Here is an 18,149-nt window from a genome sequence, read left to right as displayed (position 1 = left end):
TCCAGAAATCAATTCAGACGCGTCTGGAGTAAAAGCCCCCCCCCCCCCCCCCCCCCCCCCCCACTTCCCCACCCACCCCTGCCTCAGAAAGCTATTATGGCCCCCAGAAATAAGGGGGTCCACCCCCATGGAGATGTCAACATCTCGTCCCTCCCTTTGTTGCAGATTATCGCCCGAATGAGTCATTCAATTCAGCTGCAGCCGGGGCTCTGCCTGTGGCCAATTTGTTTTCCATCACTTCTGAAGAGCGCCTGGTTAAATTAACCCGTCATACTGCGTCTGCGGGGAGAAGACAAAGTGAGGCCACGAGCAATAATCACTCATGGATGGTGGTAAATAAAAAGCTGGGTAAACCGTGCCCTCCGGTTGTTGATTGTCAACCTGCAAACACACGCTAAATCAAATCAGTCATTCAGAGAAGATCTAATTATATTCTGCATTACCCCATGAAATACTGTACAAATCACAGATGATGTCGTGATGCAAGTGATAACAGCTACAAACAAACAAAAACATCAAAGAAACAAAGAGCCAGTCATTTCTGCTCTTTTCGAGTCAAACAACTTCATTTATCTTGCAGTTCTTTAGTGCTCCAAGGTTAGTTGATTACTCAGTCAAATGGTAGAAAGTCATTTATAAAGCAAAATCAACATTTTCAGCTTCAGATATGTTTATTTGCAGCTTTGTTCTGTTTTATACTGATGTAAATAGCAGATCATTGTATCATTGGTGAGACAAAATTAGCAATTTGAATCTATCACTTTGAGCTCTGGGAAATTATGTCAATTATCGCTATTCTCTGTCAATTTGTGGTTTAGCCATTAATAGATTAATTGGGGAAGGGGGCTGACAGATTAGTCCATGATAAAAGAAATGTTGCAGTCCTACAGTTTTTGTTTTTACCCCAAAAATGTAGTAAAATGGTAGATTTAGTTTTCTGTGGTTTTAACCCTGCACCACACTCCTGATGATCCAGATTTCTTCCTCTCCTCTCTTTTCCTTGGTGATATGGCAATCACAAAAGATGAAGCCAGCGTTTCTTTGGAGATTAAAAAAAAAAAAAACCTCAGCCAGGCTCCATTTGAATTTCAGAGCCTTGCCAGTGAATTCATAATAGACTTCTGAGTAAGCTCTGTGGCAGCTTATGGCATTCCAGTTATGCCAGTCTCACAAGAAACCCCCCTCCCTCTCTCCCTCCCCAAGCAACCCAAGTTCCTGCAGCCCGGTGTGCTATCTTGGCACTGAGCCGTGGCAAAAAAATATTATCTCATTTAACAGCAGGACTCCCTGCCTGCTTCTTTTATTTCACATTTACTCATTTTTCTCTCCACAAATTGTTTCTCCGTTTCAGTCCTCACATTTGTGCTGGAGCTTCCCGGTCGGATGCTTCAGGGTGATCACGATTTCCTCTCCTCTCCTCTCTCCCTCCCTTTCTTTCTCTCTCTTCTCATCATGTCCATGCAGCCTTAGGCTCTTTTCTTCCCCAGGGGAGGAGAGCACATGTGGGCAAGAGAGATAGACAGAAAGAGGGAGAGGGGAAGAGAGAGAGAAAAAGGCTGCCGTCACTGGAGGTGGCGGCTCCCGCTACTGCTGTCACTGAATAGATGTGAGTTCACTCCGGGTGCTGCTGCTGTGTATGTGAGTGAGTGAGTGAGTGAGTGAGTGAGTGAGTGAGTGAGTGAGTGAGTGAGTGAGTGAGTGAGTGAGTGTGTGTGTGTGTGTACATGTGCGTGTGTGACTGGGGGGGTGGTGGCGTGGGAGGAGTCTTGGTGCTGTTATTTGTAAAAGCTTTTGATGGATGATTGCTCTGTGTGTGTGTGAGATAGAGGGAGTGAGGGAGTCCCCCCCTTTTCTTTTTTTTCTAGTGGCTCACTGTTCAGTGCACAATGACTCAATGAAAAGTGGAGGGGAGAGGCAAACACACTGTACGGCTGCACGAGAGAGAGAGAGGGAGAGCAGAGAACACACAGGAGAGTAGAAGAAGAGAAGCCAATTGGAAGGAGCTCTAAAGCTGGGGACAAGAAGAAGAAGAAGAAGAGGATATACTTGTCTTTTTTCCCTCTCTATCTTTCTCTCTCTGAAAGGCCACTTTGGCATCAAGTTGCAGCCGCTCAGTCCAAGCTGAACTTCACCTGGCTGTGCTGCTGTCTGTCTCAGCCTCTTTAAGCATTTTACTCATTGTACTTTAAGCATTTTCGTCCACTTTTGGAGGGGGTTGCACTGCTGCTGGTGTTGGTGGTCAGTCATCCCTGGGAGGGGATAGGATCTGTCGACTGGTTTCTGCAGTGTGGTGGAGTGCTGCAGGAGAGTAGGATGCCTGCTGGGAGAAGCAGGGATGGAGCTGGGTCAGGAGGCTGTGGGACGGCGGCATTGGCAGTGGCCCCGGGCCGGGCTCTTCGATCTGGGCTGCGGACGATGCTGGCGTGGGGCATCCTGGCGCTGGTGGCAGGACGAGGAGGTGTGGAGGCGTGTCCCGCTCCCTGCAGCTGCCTGGGGAACACGGTGGACTGCCATGGCCTGGGGATCCACTCCATACCCAGAAACATCCCCAGAGGGACTGAGAGGCTGTGAGTAGTCATGCACCAACCACGTGTGTGTTCATATTTTTCTGTACTTCTGAGGTCCTCATGCTTGCAGGTGGATAGATGAGGGAAATCCTTCAAAGTGATGGCATTTTACTGCTCCTCACTTAAGGGAACTATTCAAATCTGGGTTTATAGTTGAGACCAGGTTTTAGGTTTAGGTTTGGTTTATAGGGCACAGTGTGAAGGTCCTCACAAGTGTCAATAAACATGCATGTATCTGATGGATGTGTGTAAAACTTGTGTGTGAGTAACAGGAAGAGAGAGGAGAGAGGGAGGTTCATGTTTGTGTACAGTAGATGAAAATGAGTATGCAGTGGTTGATTTCATTATCAGTGCATTATCATCTGTGTGCAGATATTTCATAGTGTCTTTGTGTGTGTATTTGTGCATGCTTGTGTGTCATCTCTGGTTTGTTACAGTGCCTCCTCTTTTCATGCTCCTTCAAGCTCTCTTTACCGGTAGTCTGGTTAACTTCAAATTACACACACAAGCATGCACGTACACACGAGCACACACTCTGACTCTCCACTTGACTCCCAGGATTCAGAGTGCTGGTCTGCGGCATCATTGCTCTTTCATGCAATAGTTCCCTGTTGCAAATAGACGATTATTATTTCTGTAATTTTCTTGGAATCCCCATCTTTTAACAGTCCACATATTTCATGCACTGAACAAATTCCTCATCAGCTAGGAAAATCATCTCCTTCTCTCCCCCTGTTCTTGTGTCACTCTGCTCTGTATCTTGTTTCAGCTTGTACAGTAAAACTGCACAGCATTCAGAGAAATGTAATGTAATCTCTTATTAGTTTTGTATTAGTTTTGTTCCTCTTAATCTGCTTCTGTTCCTGTAAGACAAGTCTATTTTCAAAGTGTCTTTCTGATAAACCTCACTATATTAATATTTTCAGCTTTACATTTGAGACTGTCAACTCACTGAAGCCATCACTGACAGAATTCATATAGCTTAAGTTGTCTTTGTGTTCCAACATTTAAAAAATTGTGATCGTTGCAGCACTTAAAAGCCAATTTATTGAGCCAGTAAACTACTTTACACTGTATTCTCAGACATTGCAGACCCAATTTTCATGCCGCTTTTGAGGAATGACACATCGCTGTAATTAAAAGTCCCTATTTCAAACTTTGAAATTATCTCATTGCTAACCTACTGATCTTATTTTGATGAAACCTCTATGAATTGTACATCTCGCACACAGGAAAGAGCACTTAGTTCATATTAGTGCGTGTATGCACCAGCTGTCATTTCCAACCTACCTTGTAAGCGCCTGTGGCTGCCAGAGAAGCAGCATGAACACACCAAATTTTCATGCAGTGCATTGTGGTCTGTTGATGACACAGTTAGTGTCTGAATTTGTCCCTCTGCCTGTTCTGTGGTGAATTTCTCTTGGTGATAGCTTGATGTTGGTGCAAGTCAGCGTCTCTAGAAATTACCCTCGCCGTTTGATTCTGATGGACTCCCACTGCTGTAAAACTCTACAACAACTGACTGAAATATTTAGTATTAGTATCATATCTTAAGATTTGTATTGGAGATTTTCCCTTAGAAAATCTAATCTAGTAACCTAAAAAAACTTAATGAACATCGCAGCATTTACTGTATGCATATAAATAAGGAAACACTCCATCTGTTCCTCTCCTTGTCAAAGTGTATGTACTGTATGGTTCTCTCAGTGCAGGAGGAACATGTATGTGTTTGTACATTGTGAGTGTGTGTGTGTTTATTTCAGATTCTAGAGTGCCTGTGTGTGAATAATTGATGATTGTCAGGGGTGCCAGCAGAGATACATTATCCTTCCTCCTCTCTGGTTTACTGTAGCGTGGAGGATGTTTTCCCCTCTGAGGCTGATAGCTTTATGATCGGGGATGAGGGCTCGGGCCCCCTGGTCAAAGAGAAATGGCCTGGAAAAAACTCTGAGCCTGCAGACCCACTTGCTCGTTTGTCTTTTTTATATCGCTGATGCTAACTGTTCTTCTGCTAAAGGTTTTTTGCTGTATTAAGTAATTCTAACTGACAGAGTGGAAAAACTGAGCATCTATTGTATCACCTGCTGACATAAGTACCATCAGCATAAATGTGGGTACAGTTTCGTATAGTGGAGCAGAACGATGTAATTTGTTCTGAAAGGTAAAACTAAATCATAATATTTGACTTTTTGCACCAGGATCCTTTTCAGCCTGATACAGGCCCGATCCAACAGGTGTGGGATCAGACCAGCATCGGGCAAAAAATCAATGTCTGGCACAGCCATTTGTCACTTTATCCCCAAAAACAGCTGAGTCTATGTTTAGGACAGAGTTCGAGGCCCAAATCAAAAGACTTGCATGTCCAAATTGTTTTGCCTAGTTTTGGCCCCTCCTGTTGATTTACCTTTGCATTGTGCACATCACACAGGTTTTTACAGATCACAAGCAATGGTTGGCCTCTGGTACAACGTGTCATCTTGCATGTCTTTCATGAAATCACGGCCCTTTGTCAGTTGCATTTGAACACACTACACGGACTACATCCGGCGGCCAAGTAGCACGTACGTTCTGCGCCTGCGTGAGAGAGAGCGGAGTGAGAGAGTGGTACATCCTGTCAGCCGAGGGGTTTCCTATCTGTGCAGCTGAGCACCGCAGCACCTCCACGGACTATTACATCCAGACAGTCCTGGTGTTTCCTCTGCAGGCTCCACTTCACTCAGCTGCCCGATATACCCGCTGCTTCTTCCCACTTTAACCTGAATAACAAACCAGGGCTCGTTGCTCCGGTTGGATCCAAACGGAGAGCCAGGGCTAGCTCAGAGGCTAGCGGAGGCTAACTGGCTGTGCTTCCCTCCAGTCATGCTGCAGCTAACGCTCCGCTAGCCGCTCCCAGCTTGCTTCAGTTTGTTATTCAGGTTAAAGTGGGAAGAAGCACTTCACTCAGCTGTGGGGCAGCTGAGTGAAGTGGAGCCTGAGGAGGAAGCACTGGTTAGCCCTGGTTTCACTACAGGCAGATTCACTCGCCACAGGGGCGAGGGAATAAAACCTGAACAGCCAATCAGAGTGATCTCTCTCACCGACAAGCTCCACTGCCGATTCAACATGCTCAATTGGCCGAAAAGCCGCTGACTTTGACGGCGAAGTGCCGACAACGGCACGGGACACACCGCAAAAACTAGGGCGACAGACGCTCACCGACAGCCTGACTTTGGTCAACGGCTGACCATAGGCTTGGTGTGTCAGGGCCTTAAGACACTGACACAGTGACCTGGCATTATCACGGGATCACACCTGTAATTAGGCTGCTTTGGTCCATTGTTAGAGAGTGTTGTACTTCAGTAATGTTTATATGAAACCCAGGGAATAATGAAAAACAAATAACTCTGTCCATTCTTAACCAGTTACATGAGGTACTCAAATCAGTAAAAACAAAAAAAGTTCAACTACCATTTCTCTAAATCGCTTAATACAACGCCCAGCCCTTGTGGCATCAAATCAAAAACCTGTTTTGTACATGTTAGAGTAACAAGAAGACAGGTTGAATGCCAGAATGTGCAGAAAACCCCAATGTGTTTCTTTACATTTTAATTTCTGCACATTTTTTCTCGTTGCAAAATTGGCATACCAAGTTGGCCTCTTTCCACAGCCATGACTGCGTCCACTTTCTCCTCCTCTTCTTCAGACTTTATCGACACACATAAATGTCACTATAGCAAGGGCTCGATTCATGTTTGTTTTCATTTTTCTCTTTCCACTTTAGTAACGCTGATGGATGACACACGCTGATGGCGTTTTATTCTTACGTCATTGCCCGTGTTTCAGTAGGCATTGTCATCATACAGTCTGCATACATCAAACTAGATGTTGTCCCCAAGTTTATTAGATCCATGTCCCATGCTGTAGCTTGGACAAAATTTATAAGATTGCTAAAATCTCAGTCTGTTGGAGGCTTATGTGAGACCCCTGTTCTCTCCTCAGATGGGCAAAGCATGTTCTCTATCTGTACTTGATGAACAGAAATATAATTCATATCAGTCTGGATGGACTGATGGATGGAAACAGTGAAAAATCACATTGAAATATTGAACAGCAGAGTGTTTTTCCAGAAACAAGGTTTCTGGTCCTCTGGATAATCTACAGAACACACTGTTAAGCAGTTTTCAGAGGGACTATGCCTTCGGCAAAAATAACTTCCAATGTAAACTCATAGCGAGATCTGTGAACCATCCAGCGTAACAGAGACGTTGCTCCTGGAAAGTTTTTTAGTGCTTTGCTTCATTTGACTTCATCATATTGAGATGTGATAAAAATCAGACAATTATCTCAAATTATTCACATATATTATTGTGATTTGTGTGAACTGACCCTTTACGTGCACCAGAGAATGACCTATGACTGGTTACTCCATGCATGTAAACACAGCCTGTGTGACCTCTGAATGGCTTCCTTCTCCCAGAGCTCCAGCAGTCTACCATCCTGTAGACTCAGACAGGCTCTGCCCTGCAGTGGAGAGGAGAAACTCATTAAATAGCTATTTGTTAAAGGGCTTGTCGCCCAATTAGCATGTAAAGTGATCTGAGTGTGTGTGTCAGCTGGACAGCTAGCCACTGGGGGAGAGAGAGTTAGTGGTATGTGTGTGTGTGTGTGTGTGTGTGAGAGACGGAGTGTGTGTACAGTATTCCCTGGGAGACAGGCAGCAATAAGAGGGTCATTTATCAAGGTGACTGCACCAGTCAAACTAAACACCCCCTCCTCGTTGGATTGTCATGGCAACGCTGAAAAATGGAAGCCCCCTTGGGCCCTGATGAGCATGGTTATTTGAGCCGAGAAAAGAGGAAAGTGTGTGAGAAAGAGAGAGTGGGAGGAAATGTGTGAAGACGTGTTCATGAGTGTACGCACTGGTATTAGAGAGAAGAGTGGACTTCTGGCCAATGGTTTTTCCAATTACTTAGCAGTCATTTTATGATCTTATGATGCCACTCATCAAAAAATGTATTTATTTCCTGCTCCAAGAGGACACTCTAAACTAAAGTTTACAATAAACAAGGAACGAGGACAGCTTTGTAAAAATATTCCCAAAATATAGAGCTGCTGATATTGCACAGTGGTCCCTCAAAAATAACTAAAAAATCAGTTAGAGACTGATACTGTGCCTCTTCAGCAGTTGCACTGCATAGTTTTTCTAAAAAATTTATAATTACTTGGCCTTTTGTGTCGATATATAGATGTATCCAAAAGTGGTATTGTATTTATTCCACTGCGGCATGCTGTGCAGTTTACAGTAAGCTGGGTCCTCACTTAGCAGTGGTGCTGGAATGAGTCTTAAAACGTGGAAATGGGTTAGCATTTTTGCTCTTACAGTTCCCTTGTCTTGAAGTCAGTGTTTTTTTTTGGGGGGGGGGGTTTGGTTAGATGTCTGAAACAAGGTCTGTGGTTAACACAAGCTCAAGAGATTTTCACGTTTAAATCCCCCACTCGTGAATTTTGAAGCTTCTCTGTGTCGTAAAAAAGGCAGTTGCTAATGAGTAGCTAAATGGGACTACAGAATGTCATCACATCAGCCACGGCTTTACAGCTTCATTGTGGTGGCAATGTTAAGTCATGTGACCGTGGTGTAGTTGATTTATACCCTGACGTTAGTTTTTACTCCTGGCGATTTCATTCGCGCTTCAATAATCATAAAACTGGTGTTAATTTGTAAAGATTATCAGGCTGCCACAGAGCTTATTTTCTGCAGTAAAGTAAAACCCAATGGAAAAATCTCATAGGTTTTTTGATGAGGGAATCCAGACGATGCTAACTTCCGCGTTAGCTGTAGAAGCAGCACAACTAGTGTGGTAATTTACCCTCGTTTTTCAAACTTTAAAAGACTACCCCTGCTACTGTAACTACCGCTAGTACTTGTTATTTACACTGGAAATTATATCTTGTTTTGTACATCCCTTTGGGTAGCAGTAGCACTGTTAATAATGTAAAAACAAGACTAGATTATGTGCGTAAAGATTTGAACTACTTTTTTTTTTCCAAGTTACATGGAATTTAAAAATGCAAAACTCTTTCCTGCTAGAAAAGGTAAAATTTCAAAGTTTTAAGTTAAATTTTCAGACCCCAATCTGTTCATTCAGTCCTCAATAAACAAATATTATATTTATGACAGTGCAGGCTTTTAAAAATACTTTCAAGTTTGATTCTACATAATGGCTATTTGTTTTGTGAAAAAACAGCATATCAATTCAGTATTGTTGCTTGATTAATCATGCACAAATCAAAGTTTCTGGTGTGAGTAAGCAGCCAAACAAAAACTTTTCCACAGGTGAGTTTGATACTAAAGCATCTCCCAGTCTTAGATCTTATTGTCTGACCCTAAATGAACTCAACACAAAATCGGGAAGAGGAAATCTTTAAATGAACTCTGTCAGCTTTTGTTTGTACGTGAAAGAGCAGACTGTGAGAAAGTGCAGGTCGAGGTCTGTGTCGGGCTTTCATGTTTTATTTTGTGTATCTGAGGTAGAGAGAGATGTGTGTGTGTGTGCGCCATCAGTGCCGAGTTCCTGGATACCCACTACTCAAACATAAACAGCTGAACCAGCGAGCGTCAGAGCTGCACACAGCAAATTGAAAGCAATTGAAAAAACACACTGTCTCTGTTTATTTCTGTTTCTGGATGCCTCATTATATAAATTGGGCATGATTCATTGACAAAAATATTAATCAAGCTATGCGTGTATGTGTGTGTTCCAAAGTATTTGTGTGTGTGCGTGCCATTACGTGGAACTGCCAGTGAGGCAACTAATTGAGTGTGAGAAGGTTAAGAACAAACACACACACACACACACACACAGGGCAAACTTGTTCACTTATGAGGACATTACATTGACTTAACATTAATGCACCAGAGAGTTAAAGGCAGAACGAGTAGGATTTCCCTTAAAAAAGATCCTGGGTGTCAGCTTTTGGGCCCCAGTCAATAACTGTGTACAGAGTATGAAGGATAGACCTTATAAAAAGGTAGCAACCAGGTGCCAGATCATAAGCTCACATCCAAGAGGAAGCTACGAAAATGACGGACACAGCGCAGAAGAGATGCAAATACAGTGAGACGAAATGCTAAGTGAACAAAGCTCTTTTATTGTTGTCGTCGTGTTGTTTAGCTGGGGAGGAGGGGCCAGCTTTGAATGTTGTGTTTACAAACTGCAGTGGACAAATCCTATGCTTTACACCTTAAACCTAACCTTTACCAAAAATATCCTCAACCCCAGAATTTAATCGTTGACCTCATGGGGATCATTAGAGGCTGTTCTCATTAACTGTCCACACATTTTCCTATGAAAAATAATGCATCCAAATTCATATATATCCAACGTAATATGAGACAGTAATTTGTGCATAACCCATGTATTTTGGAAGGCTGCGATCAACTTATCAGTGCACTGGCGTGTGTTTAGAACTGTGTAAAAGTGAAGTGAAATTTGAGTCATTTTAAGGAACATCCCCAGCATGTTTACTTTCCTAAACTTAATCTCTCTAACTTTGCATTAATCCTTACATTAAGGATATAACATCATTCTTGGGGCGCTGATTCGTAAGATATCATACCAACTGTTTTGTATGCATTTTTGTAGGATATCATGCGAACCGTTCTATAAAGATTCGTTCCCCATGCATATGTGATTACTTCAAATGAATAGTCTTTCTGAGCATATGCTAGACTTACATGTGTACTTGCGTTGATCTTTCTTTTTTCAGCTTTTAAGCTGAGTGTGAGAACTAACAAACCAAACTCTGCTCCAGTTATGAAGTACTCTATCATCCTAATTTTGTGATGAACTGAAGTAAAGAAGTACAAGTCTGAGCTTCTTAAATCATTTAATTCAGAATAACTGTCGAGATCTGTAATTGCAGAAGATTTCTGGCCTTGCAGGTGATGACTGCAATGAACAAATGGCCTAACCTGTTTATTTTAATGGCTAAAGCACTAAAAAGCCTATTTGGAAATCTCATCAGAAACATGACACGGTTAGGTCTGTGGTTTATCCTGAAGACCCAGACGCATCAAATGGACGTCAAAGAACTAGTGGCAACCAGGGCCGACAGTTACATTGCCTCACATCGCCTGTGTCTCGGCCAAAGATTTGCACTTGAACACATAGCAAAGACTACAGCCAATGTCCAACTGGCACGTATATTCTGCACCTGTGTGAAAGGAAATAACGCTCCATAGCAGCAGGCGGCGGTAGTCTGTATTCGTCACTCAAAAAGGGTAACATGAAACCAGCAGGACAGATTCAAGGTGGGAGTTAACCAGTTAGCATCAGTAACGACACAACCCAGTGTTGAAAGAACAAAGCATATTTACTGTGTGCCTCCGAAAAATAACACAAACGATTATGAAATGTTTCTACTACAGAGCTCAATGGCTAAAAAAATAATCTTGCTAATATAACAAGTGTGTTTCGATCTCACGCCCTCTTGACTTTAGTGGTGTGTTTGCTTTCCTCACTTTTGTTTATCTTCTCGAGCACTGAGCTGAACTGCCAATCAAGGGGATTTCTCTCACCGACGGGCTCCACCAGCAATTCATCATGCTGAATTAAACAAAAAATAACCAACAAGGGCTGACTAGTGCCAACACTGTGGGACACTGCAAAACCCGAGCACCAGATGCCCAACATTTACCGACGGCTGATCGTCACCTTATTGTGTCAGGGCCCTGAGTAACCTGGACATTGTCTCTGTAAACACATGCTGATGTTAGATTTTCAAATGTGTTTTTTCAGTGCTGTGAGGCTCTGAGGATTGAACGGAAACTTACAGTGGTCCTAGATTCCACCAGGTGTCAGTGGGAAGACACCAGCTGTTATGAAGTTGAATACATTTAAATATGGAGTAGTTGTAAAGTAGCCATTTTTTTTATGCCAGTAGCTGAATTATTGTCTTCTGTTTCAGTATCACTTCTCAGTCCTCCCCTCCTAGTGTCTCTCTCACACACACACACACCTCGTTTCTCAGTTTCATTAGCAATGACTGCCACCTCAGCGTCTCCCTCTGTCTCTTTCTCTGTCCATCTCTTATAATCATCTTACCATTTCCCCCGCAGCCCCTCAGTGGGAAAGATGCCGCTAATGAAGTGTCATTAGACCTGAATGTGTGTGTGTGTGTGTGTGTGGTCGCTAATATAAGTCACATCCACTGTGCTGCATCTGGGGAGAAAGATGTAATGAGCAGAGTGAACAGGAGAAGGGAGGAGAAGGACAAGAAAGAGGAGGAGGAGGAACAGGGAGGAATAGTTGTTTAAGGCTGTCAGGGGAAGAGGAGAAAGAGGAGGAGGTGAACATGAAAGAGGAGAAGTGGTGAAGTGAAAGAGGGAAGGATGATGATATGAAAGAGGTGTTGTAGAGGGAAGGAGGAGAGGGGAGGTGACGGTGAAAACTAAGATTGCTTTTACATCTGCAGTGCAGTCTTGTGTTGACTTGGTAATATTTCACGCAGCAGATTTCAGTAGTTTTCTTTCCTGGTCAGGAAATGACTGTGTTCAGAGCAGCAGAATATTTGCTGCTACTCTTTGGCTCATTTACGAAGTGTCTGGGAGGGATATTAGTCATGGTCAGATCTTGGTCCAAATGAAGCACTCCAGGGCTGGTTGGAAAGGTCCTGAGAAACCTCCTGCTCAGTCACATCTTGTACTGATTGCTCTATTCTCATATGACCAAACAAAGACAGGAACCACCCCAGGGTTGCAACAAAGTGCTCTGAATAAGTATACTTCATCTGCAAAATGACCATTTGTATATCAATTACTCATTGTGTCTTACTTTGAATATATGAAGAAAACTTTGTTTTTCTCCCATGCTTCCACGATGAACAGAAAATCCAAATAAGGCGAACATTCTTCATGAATCGAAGTCATCAGGGACCACGTTTAACAACAGCAAAACTATATGAAAGCAGCCATTTACAACCTCTTACACAACTCATGGCAGTATAATCCAAGCTTCATATATCCAGTCATACGCTCAGTATTTCCCAAACACATGCAATGTTACAATTTGAAACACTTCGCCTACAATTGGTGCACCCTGTACATGAGCTCTGCTTGAGCAGAATTCAAACACAAAGTGTGTTCGTACTGATGTGTTTTAAATAATAATGTTTAAGCAAAAATGCATGTGTTTGGGAAGGTCTGAGCATACGACTGGAGAATTGAGACTTGGATTACACTGCCTGAGTTGTGTAAAATTACTTTTCCATTACACTCCATAAAATTGGTAATTGTGTGTCTCCCCAAAACTGAGGTGTGTGCCACAGTGTGAACGTCAGGGTAATCACTGTTAAGTGTAGCTAAGGCTAGATAGCTTCTGTGTACCTGGGGGTCTTCAGTTGCCTGTGACCAGTATTTTCCTGAGGCTCTGCCCGCGAGATGGGGAGTCACTCATGAAGCAAGATTTCATCCACCACATATCAAACCACAAGCTTCATCACTTCTTTGTAGCTGCAGCTGTCCATGATTAAAATCCAGTTTTGTTTGTTTAGCCAGTGTAGGGCTACAGCCGACCTCTGCGGCCATGGAGGGCTTACCTTTAGTGGGGTATATTTCAAGGAGCTTCGCGCTGTTGTGTTGTCTGTCGTAGTAACCCAGGTGTTTCAGACCAGAGGTTTGAGGGTGTTTTTCACAGTGGAAAGAGTTTTAGTCCGACTACCTGCAGCAACAGTGCTCTTGTCATCTTTCCTTCAGACAAAATCAAAGTAATAGGAATATTTTCAGCCGCTAAGGTAAGCGTTTTCATCTAGCTTGCTGCTTCGTGACATGAATAATAAAGTAATTTTACGATCACTAAATGAGTCAGCTGATGTGACTGTTGTATTTCAAGTCATTAATGTTGTGATAACAAAAGTAACGTTGTAACAAGTTGCTTGTTTTTGGAGTAATTGTACTATATTGCTGAAATTTCATTGGTAATTAGCTGCACTATTGTTACTGGAAAAAAATGATGTCATTAGTGTAACGCGTTACTGCCCAGCACTGATCGCCACCCCTAATCAGTTCATGCAGAATGCTTGCAAGTGGCATGCTAGAAAAAAACATGGCACGCAGTGAGTAACTGGTATACAAATGGTCATTTGGAGCAGTCAGCATGGTCTCAATTGATTTCTGCCCTCTGGTTTGTTTGACTTTGTTTGAGATTCCTGCCCTTTGAAAGCTGGATTTAACTAACCAAGATCTTAATGTGATTAGGGTCATGGATCAGTCTACTTTCACCAGACCTGCATTGTGGTCTTGTCAGGACTGAATCCAAACCAACTACAGAAACCAACCTCTTTCAAAGATTGCAAGAGTCCTGTCTTCCTCTTACAGAAGCAATTCCTTAACTAAAGGCTGTGTTCTATCCCCTCTCAGACCTCCTATCTTATCTTAAGAAATCCCAAGTTTAATTGTAAATTTCATTCCTCAATCTGCACTAAAAAACAAAACAAAAACCGAAGTGTATTTGTGATCTGTACGACCACTGGCAGACATGTGTTGACATCTGGTAGCCAGCTGTGTACACTAATGACGACCAGAAATAAAAAAGCTGACGCCAAACAGTCCTAAACTGAAACTGACTGAATTTGCAAGCACTTGAATTTGATTTGTTTTCAATTTCCAAACTCTGTTCATTAAAACAAGCCAGTTCTTCGGCCATTTGTTGTAGCCGCACAGGGTGGAAGTCAACAAAACAAATGCACTTGATGCATTACATGAAGGTTTCAGATTGAACTGGATCGCTGTGTAGTAAGCAAAGAAAAGTGTTGGGTTTCTATATTCGTCTATTCAGACGAGTTGAGACTGTTTATTACTGCTCTGTACTGTGGTTGTGTGGAAAGGATGATGCTACGTGTGTGTATGTATTTTGATACTTGACTCGTCTCAGCATCCCACAATCCTGTATCATGCTCAATTGATTAGCAGATTAAAATGAGCCATTTGCATCGATTGGCCACATGGATGCTATCAAATGTATCCTACTGCACTGCTTCTCTATGTGTGATGATTTTGAAAAGCAGATATGGATGGAGGCGATCAACGGCCAATATTGTGTGCTGATATTTGGGCCTTTATTTTTGACCGCTTTGAAGACACGTATTATATTTCCTTTTTGGTTTCTTTGAAGTTACAATCCTATGTAGGCGTAGATATTTTTTAAAGATTTCATTTTTATTTTTAGATTAGAAATGTGGACCCCCCCCCCATTATACCCAATCAGAATACAGGGATATGGAAGAACTGGGTTATATGTTCCACATATACAACAAAAAGATGGGAAGAGGCTCATACCTGGTTTATTTAACTTTCTGCGACTTGCACTGTAACCAACCTTCTGTCTGCACCAGGTTGGTTATACTTAAGTCGATCAGTCCATCCAGGATTTTGCAGAAGGTTTTTGGGATTGTTCAATTAATCAATCAATTTTATTTATAAAGCCCAATATCACAAATCACAATTTGCCTCACAGGGCTTTACAGCATACAACATCCCTCTGTCCTTTGGACCCTCACAGCGGCCTGAAATACCTCATTTATGGCAGCCTCTCTAAAAAAATTGCAATTCAAGTTGCGGAAATTGCAAAAATAGTTGCAATGCTGTCTTAGATTTGGAGCTTATTATTATGAGCATTCATTGTTTCCCACAGAATTAGAATCTATTTGTGATGGTTGTGAAATTTTCTTAAAAATTGCAGTGATTGGATGAAATTGGAAGGTTGCGCAGAATTCACAGGGATTGGCTGAATTAGCATTAACTATTGTGTGGCACAGTGGTTAGCACTGTCGCCTCACAGCAAGAGGGTTCCAGGTTCAAACTCCAGGGAGGGGTAGCCTCTCTGTGTGGAGTTCTCCCCATGTCAGCGTGGGTTTTCTCCGGTAACTCCGGCTTCCTCCCACAGTCCAAAGACATGCAGGTTAACTGGTGACTCTAAATTGTCCATAGGTGTGATAGAGAGCGTGAATGGTCTAGGGTGTACCCTGCTTCTCACCCAGTGTCAGCTGGGGTAGGCTCCAGCCCTCCCATGACCCCCAACAGGATAAGCGGTTACAGAAAATGAATGAATGGTGCGAATCCAACATTGCAACATCCTGGAGGGACTATCATATGGCTTTTTCATTGGCATTGTTAGCCACGCTGAGTGAAACCACGTTGATTTGCATTACTAGTTTAAATGTGCCAAGTTTTGCAGAGTCATGCCCAAGATGGGCCATCTCAGAAGTCGGCTAAAAGCTTGTCAGACCACCTTGAAGTGGGTGGTGGTGACATCAGATGGGCTTTGTCATTATTTAGAGACGATTCAGCAACATGTTTAAATAGCCTCTGCTGGTATGGCAAGACTTAGCTTCAGCTTCATAAGTTTCAACTGCTGAGCAAAATCGTAACAACAGCCGGAAAATCCATGATGATAAGTAACTCTATACCAACAACCGTTGCACAGTACAGTGGTAAATGGCGCTAAAGAGGGTGTGCTTTTAAATGTCATTGACTCAAGACAAGCGCATCATTAGTTAAAGACATACCTTCAAGCGGGTAGCCCTGTTGTATGGAGATGCAAATCTGTGCCGCGCTGGGCTGACGCACCAAGTCATACTGAGTCAAGGCAAGTGTATATAGGAAAGGGATGTATGTATACCTTAGGCTAAGGACTGCAAACAAGTGTTTATACAAATACAAATCTTTTTCATTGAGAAAAATGAGCAAAAATTTTCAAGGCATCGGTGTTTAATGGCATCTTAACATAAACAAGGACTTAGATCAGAAATCTTCTGATACTTGACAGATGTTGATACTCAACTCCTCTGACAAATTTCTGCTGGCACTCAAGAATCATTAAGGGGTGATAACCAGCTCTACTTGAGGATCAATGCCTTTAATCACTGTACGTCTTTAATCTATTTTTCTTCCTCTCGAACCACACCACGTATTTCATCATCTTACTCCGTCACCCTCGTCCTGCTCTCCTTGCATGTCAGATCTAACAGTGGAGAGCAGAGCTGAGCGTATCAACTGCCTCACTGCCCACTAAGGCTGTGTGTGTGTGTGTGCGTGTGTGTGTGTGTGTGTGTGTGTGTGTGTGTGTGTGTGTGTGTGTGAGACGCGTTCTGCTTTAATGAGCTATTGTTTGGCAGAGTCGCCACTCGAGGGGAGTCTGTCGCTCAGCTGACCCCTGACCCCGCCATGCTGCACAAAACTTGATTAACCACGCCTCATCAGGGCTGTGTTTGTGTTCATCTCTTCCCTCGTGTCTCTGCTCGTCCTTATACCCCAAATATAAACCTTATGAGAATTTTGTGATTAGCAGCTAATGTGTTCAGACTTGGTGTCCATCTCAGCATCTATACATGCTTTTACATCGTATGACAGTACAATCATTGCTTGCTGTACATCTCTCTCCCTCCTCATGCTTGTTTTGCCTGTGCGATCTAACTGTCAGGGTAATTTCACACACACTCAGGGAGTGATTCTGGACCCCCCGCCACAACCTGTCTACATCCATCCTTCCCTCCCACTGTCCCAGCCAATCCCCTGCTTCTGCTTTCCCCCCAGTTTCTCAGAACCACCTCCTCCTCCATCTTCAGACTGTAAGACCCCGCAAAATATTATTTTCTTCCAGTGGGATGAGATTATTTCACCTTTAAACATTCTCTACCTTCTAATGTCATAGTCTTCACTGTAGTGCAGCAATCTGCTGTATCAGCTTTTGTGACATTGTGCAGAGCAATTACTTAATGGAGAGTGTGGCTGTGCTTTCTTTAGCAGCTTCAGCTGTTTGTGCCGAAGCAACACAAAGTGCCATGACTTTCTACCAGTTTTTTTGGCTAAAACCCAACAATATTGTCCGTCCATTGTCAATGCATCATTGACAGGAGGCAGAAGTTGTCACTGCACCAATTCGCTGCAGAGAAGAATGAAACTTATTTTTGTGCATCACTGGAATCCTGCTTTTTATCTTACTATATAATGACGAAAACTCTGTCTGTGTGTGTCTGTATGTGTCTGTTCCACCTTTTTCTCCTCACTGACTTTATCAAATTTCAATCCATGTGAAATTTGGCACAGTGGTAGAGGGTCATGGGAGGATGCCAATGAAGCAATATTACATCAATTGGCCAAAGGGGGGCGCTATAGCAACCGATTGAAATGTCAAACTTTGAATGGGCATATCTCATGCCCCGTATGTCGTAGAGACATGAAACTTTGCACAGAGATGCCTCTCCTCATGAGGAACACATTTGCCTCAAGAACCCATAACTTCCGCTTATATAGATTTTCCGCCATTTTGAATTCTTTGAAAAACACTTCAAATGGATCTCTTCCTAGGAAGTTTGAGCGATCTGCATGAAACTGGGTGAACATAATCTAGGGACCAATATCTAAAGTTCCCTCTTGGCAAAAGTTGGAAAACTTACTAAAACTGAGCTTCTATAAGGCAATGAATATTGCGGAGGGCGTGGCTCATCACATAAAGGTGTATAACATCTCAAGGGTTTCACCCATCACCACGCAACTTTGTAGGCATATGAGCACACATAATCTGAGGGGACCCCTCCATTATTGAC

At 42.9% G+C, this 18,149-nt stretch overlaps 1 protein-coding gene across 2 annotated transcripts in view; it reads left to right on the top strand.

Annotated features, from left to right (window-relative positions):
- The first annotated feature begins 1,831 nt into the window (after window positions 1-1,831).
- The window catches only part of LOC117255211 (slit homolog 1 protein-like), a 118,070-nt gene continuing 101,752 nt past the window's right edge, over window positions 1,832-18,149 (top strand). For both annotated transcript variants that reach the window (XM_033623877.2, XM_033623876.2), the window contains exon 1: window positions 1,832-2,567. In XM_033623877.2, coding sequence (XP_033479768.2) covers window positions 2,314-2,567 — 254 coding nt within the window. In that variant the 5' untranslated portion in view covers window positions 1,832-2,313. The remainder of the gene's footprint in view (window positions 2,568-18,149) is intronic.

This window comes from Epinephelus lanceolatus, chromosome 3 (genome assembly GCF_041903045.1).
Source record: "Epinephelus lanceolatus isolate andai-2023 chromosome 3, ASM4190304v1, whole genome shotgun sequence".
In the NCBI taxonomy this organism is placed as follows: domain Eukaryota; kingdom Metazoa; phylum Chordata; class Actinopteri; order Perciformes; family Serranidae; genus Epinephelus; species Epinephelus lanceolatus.
This window is presented reverse-complemented; position numbering and strand designations above follow the sequence as displayed.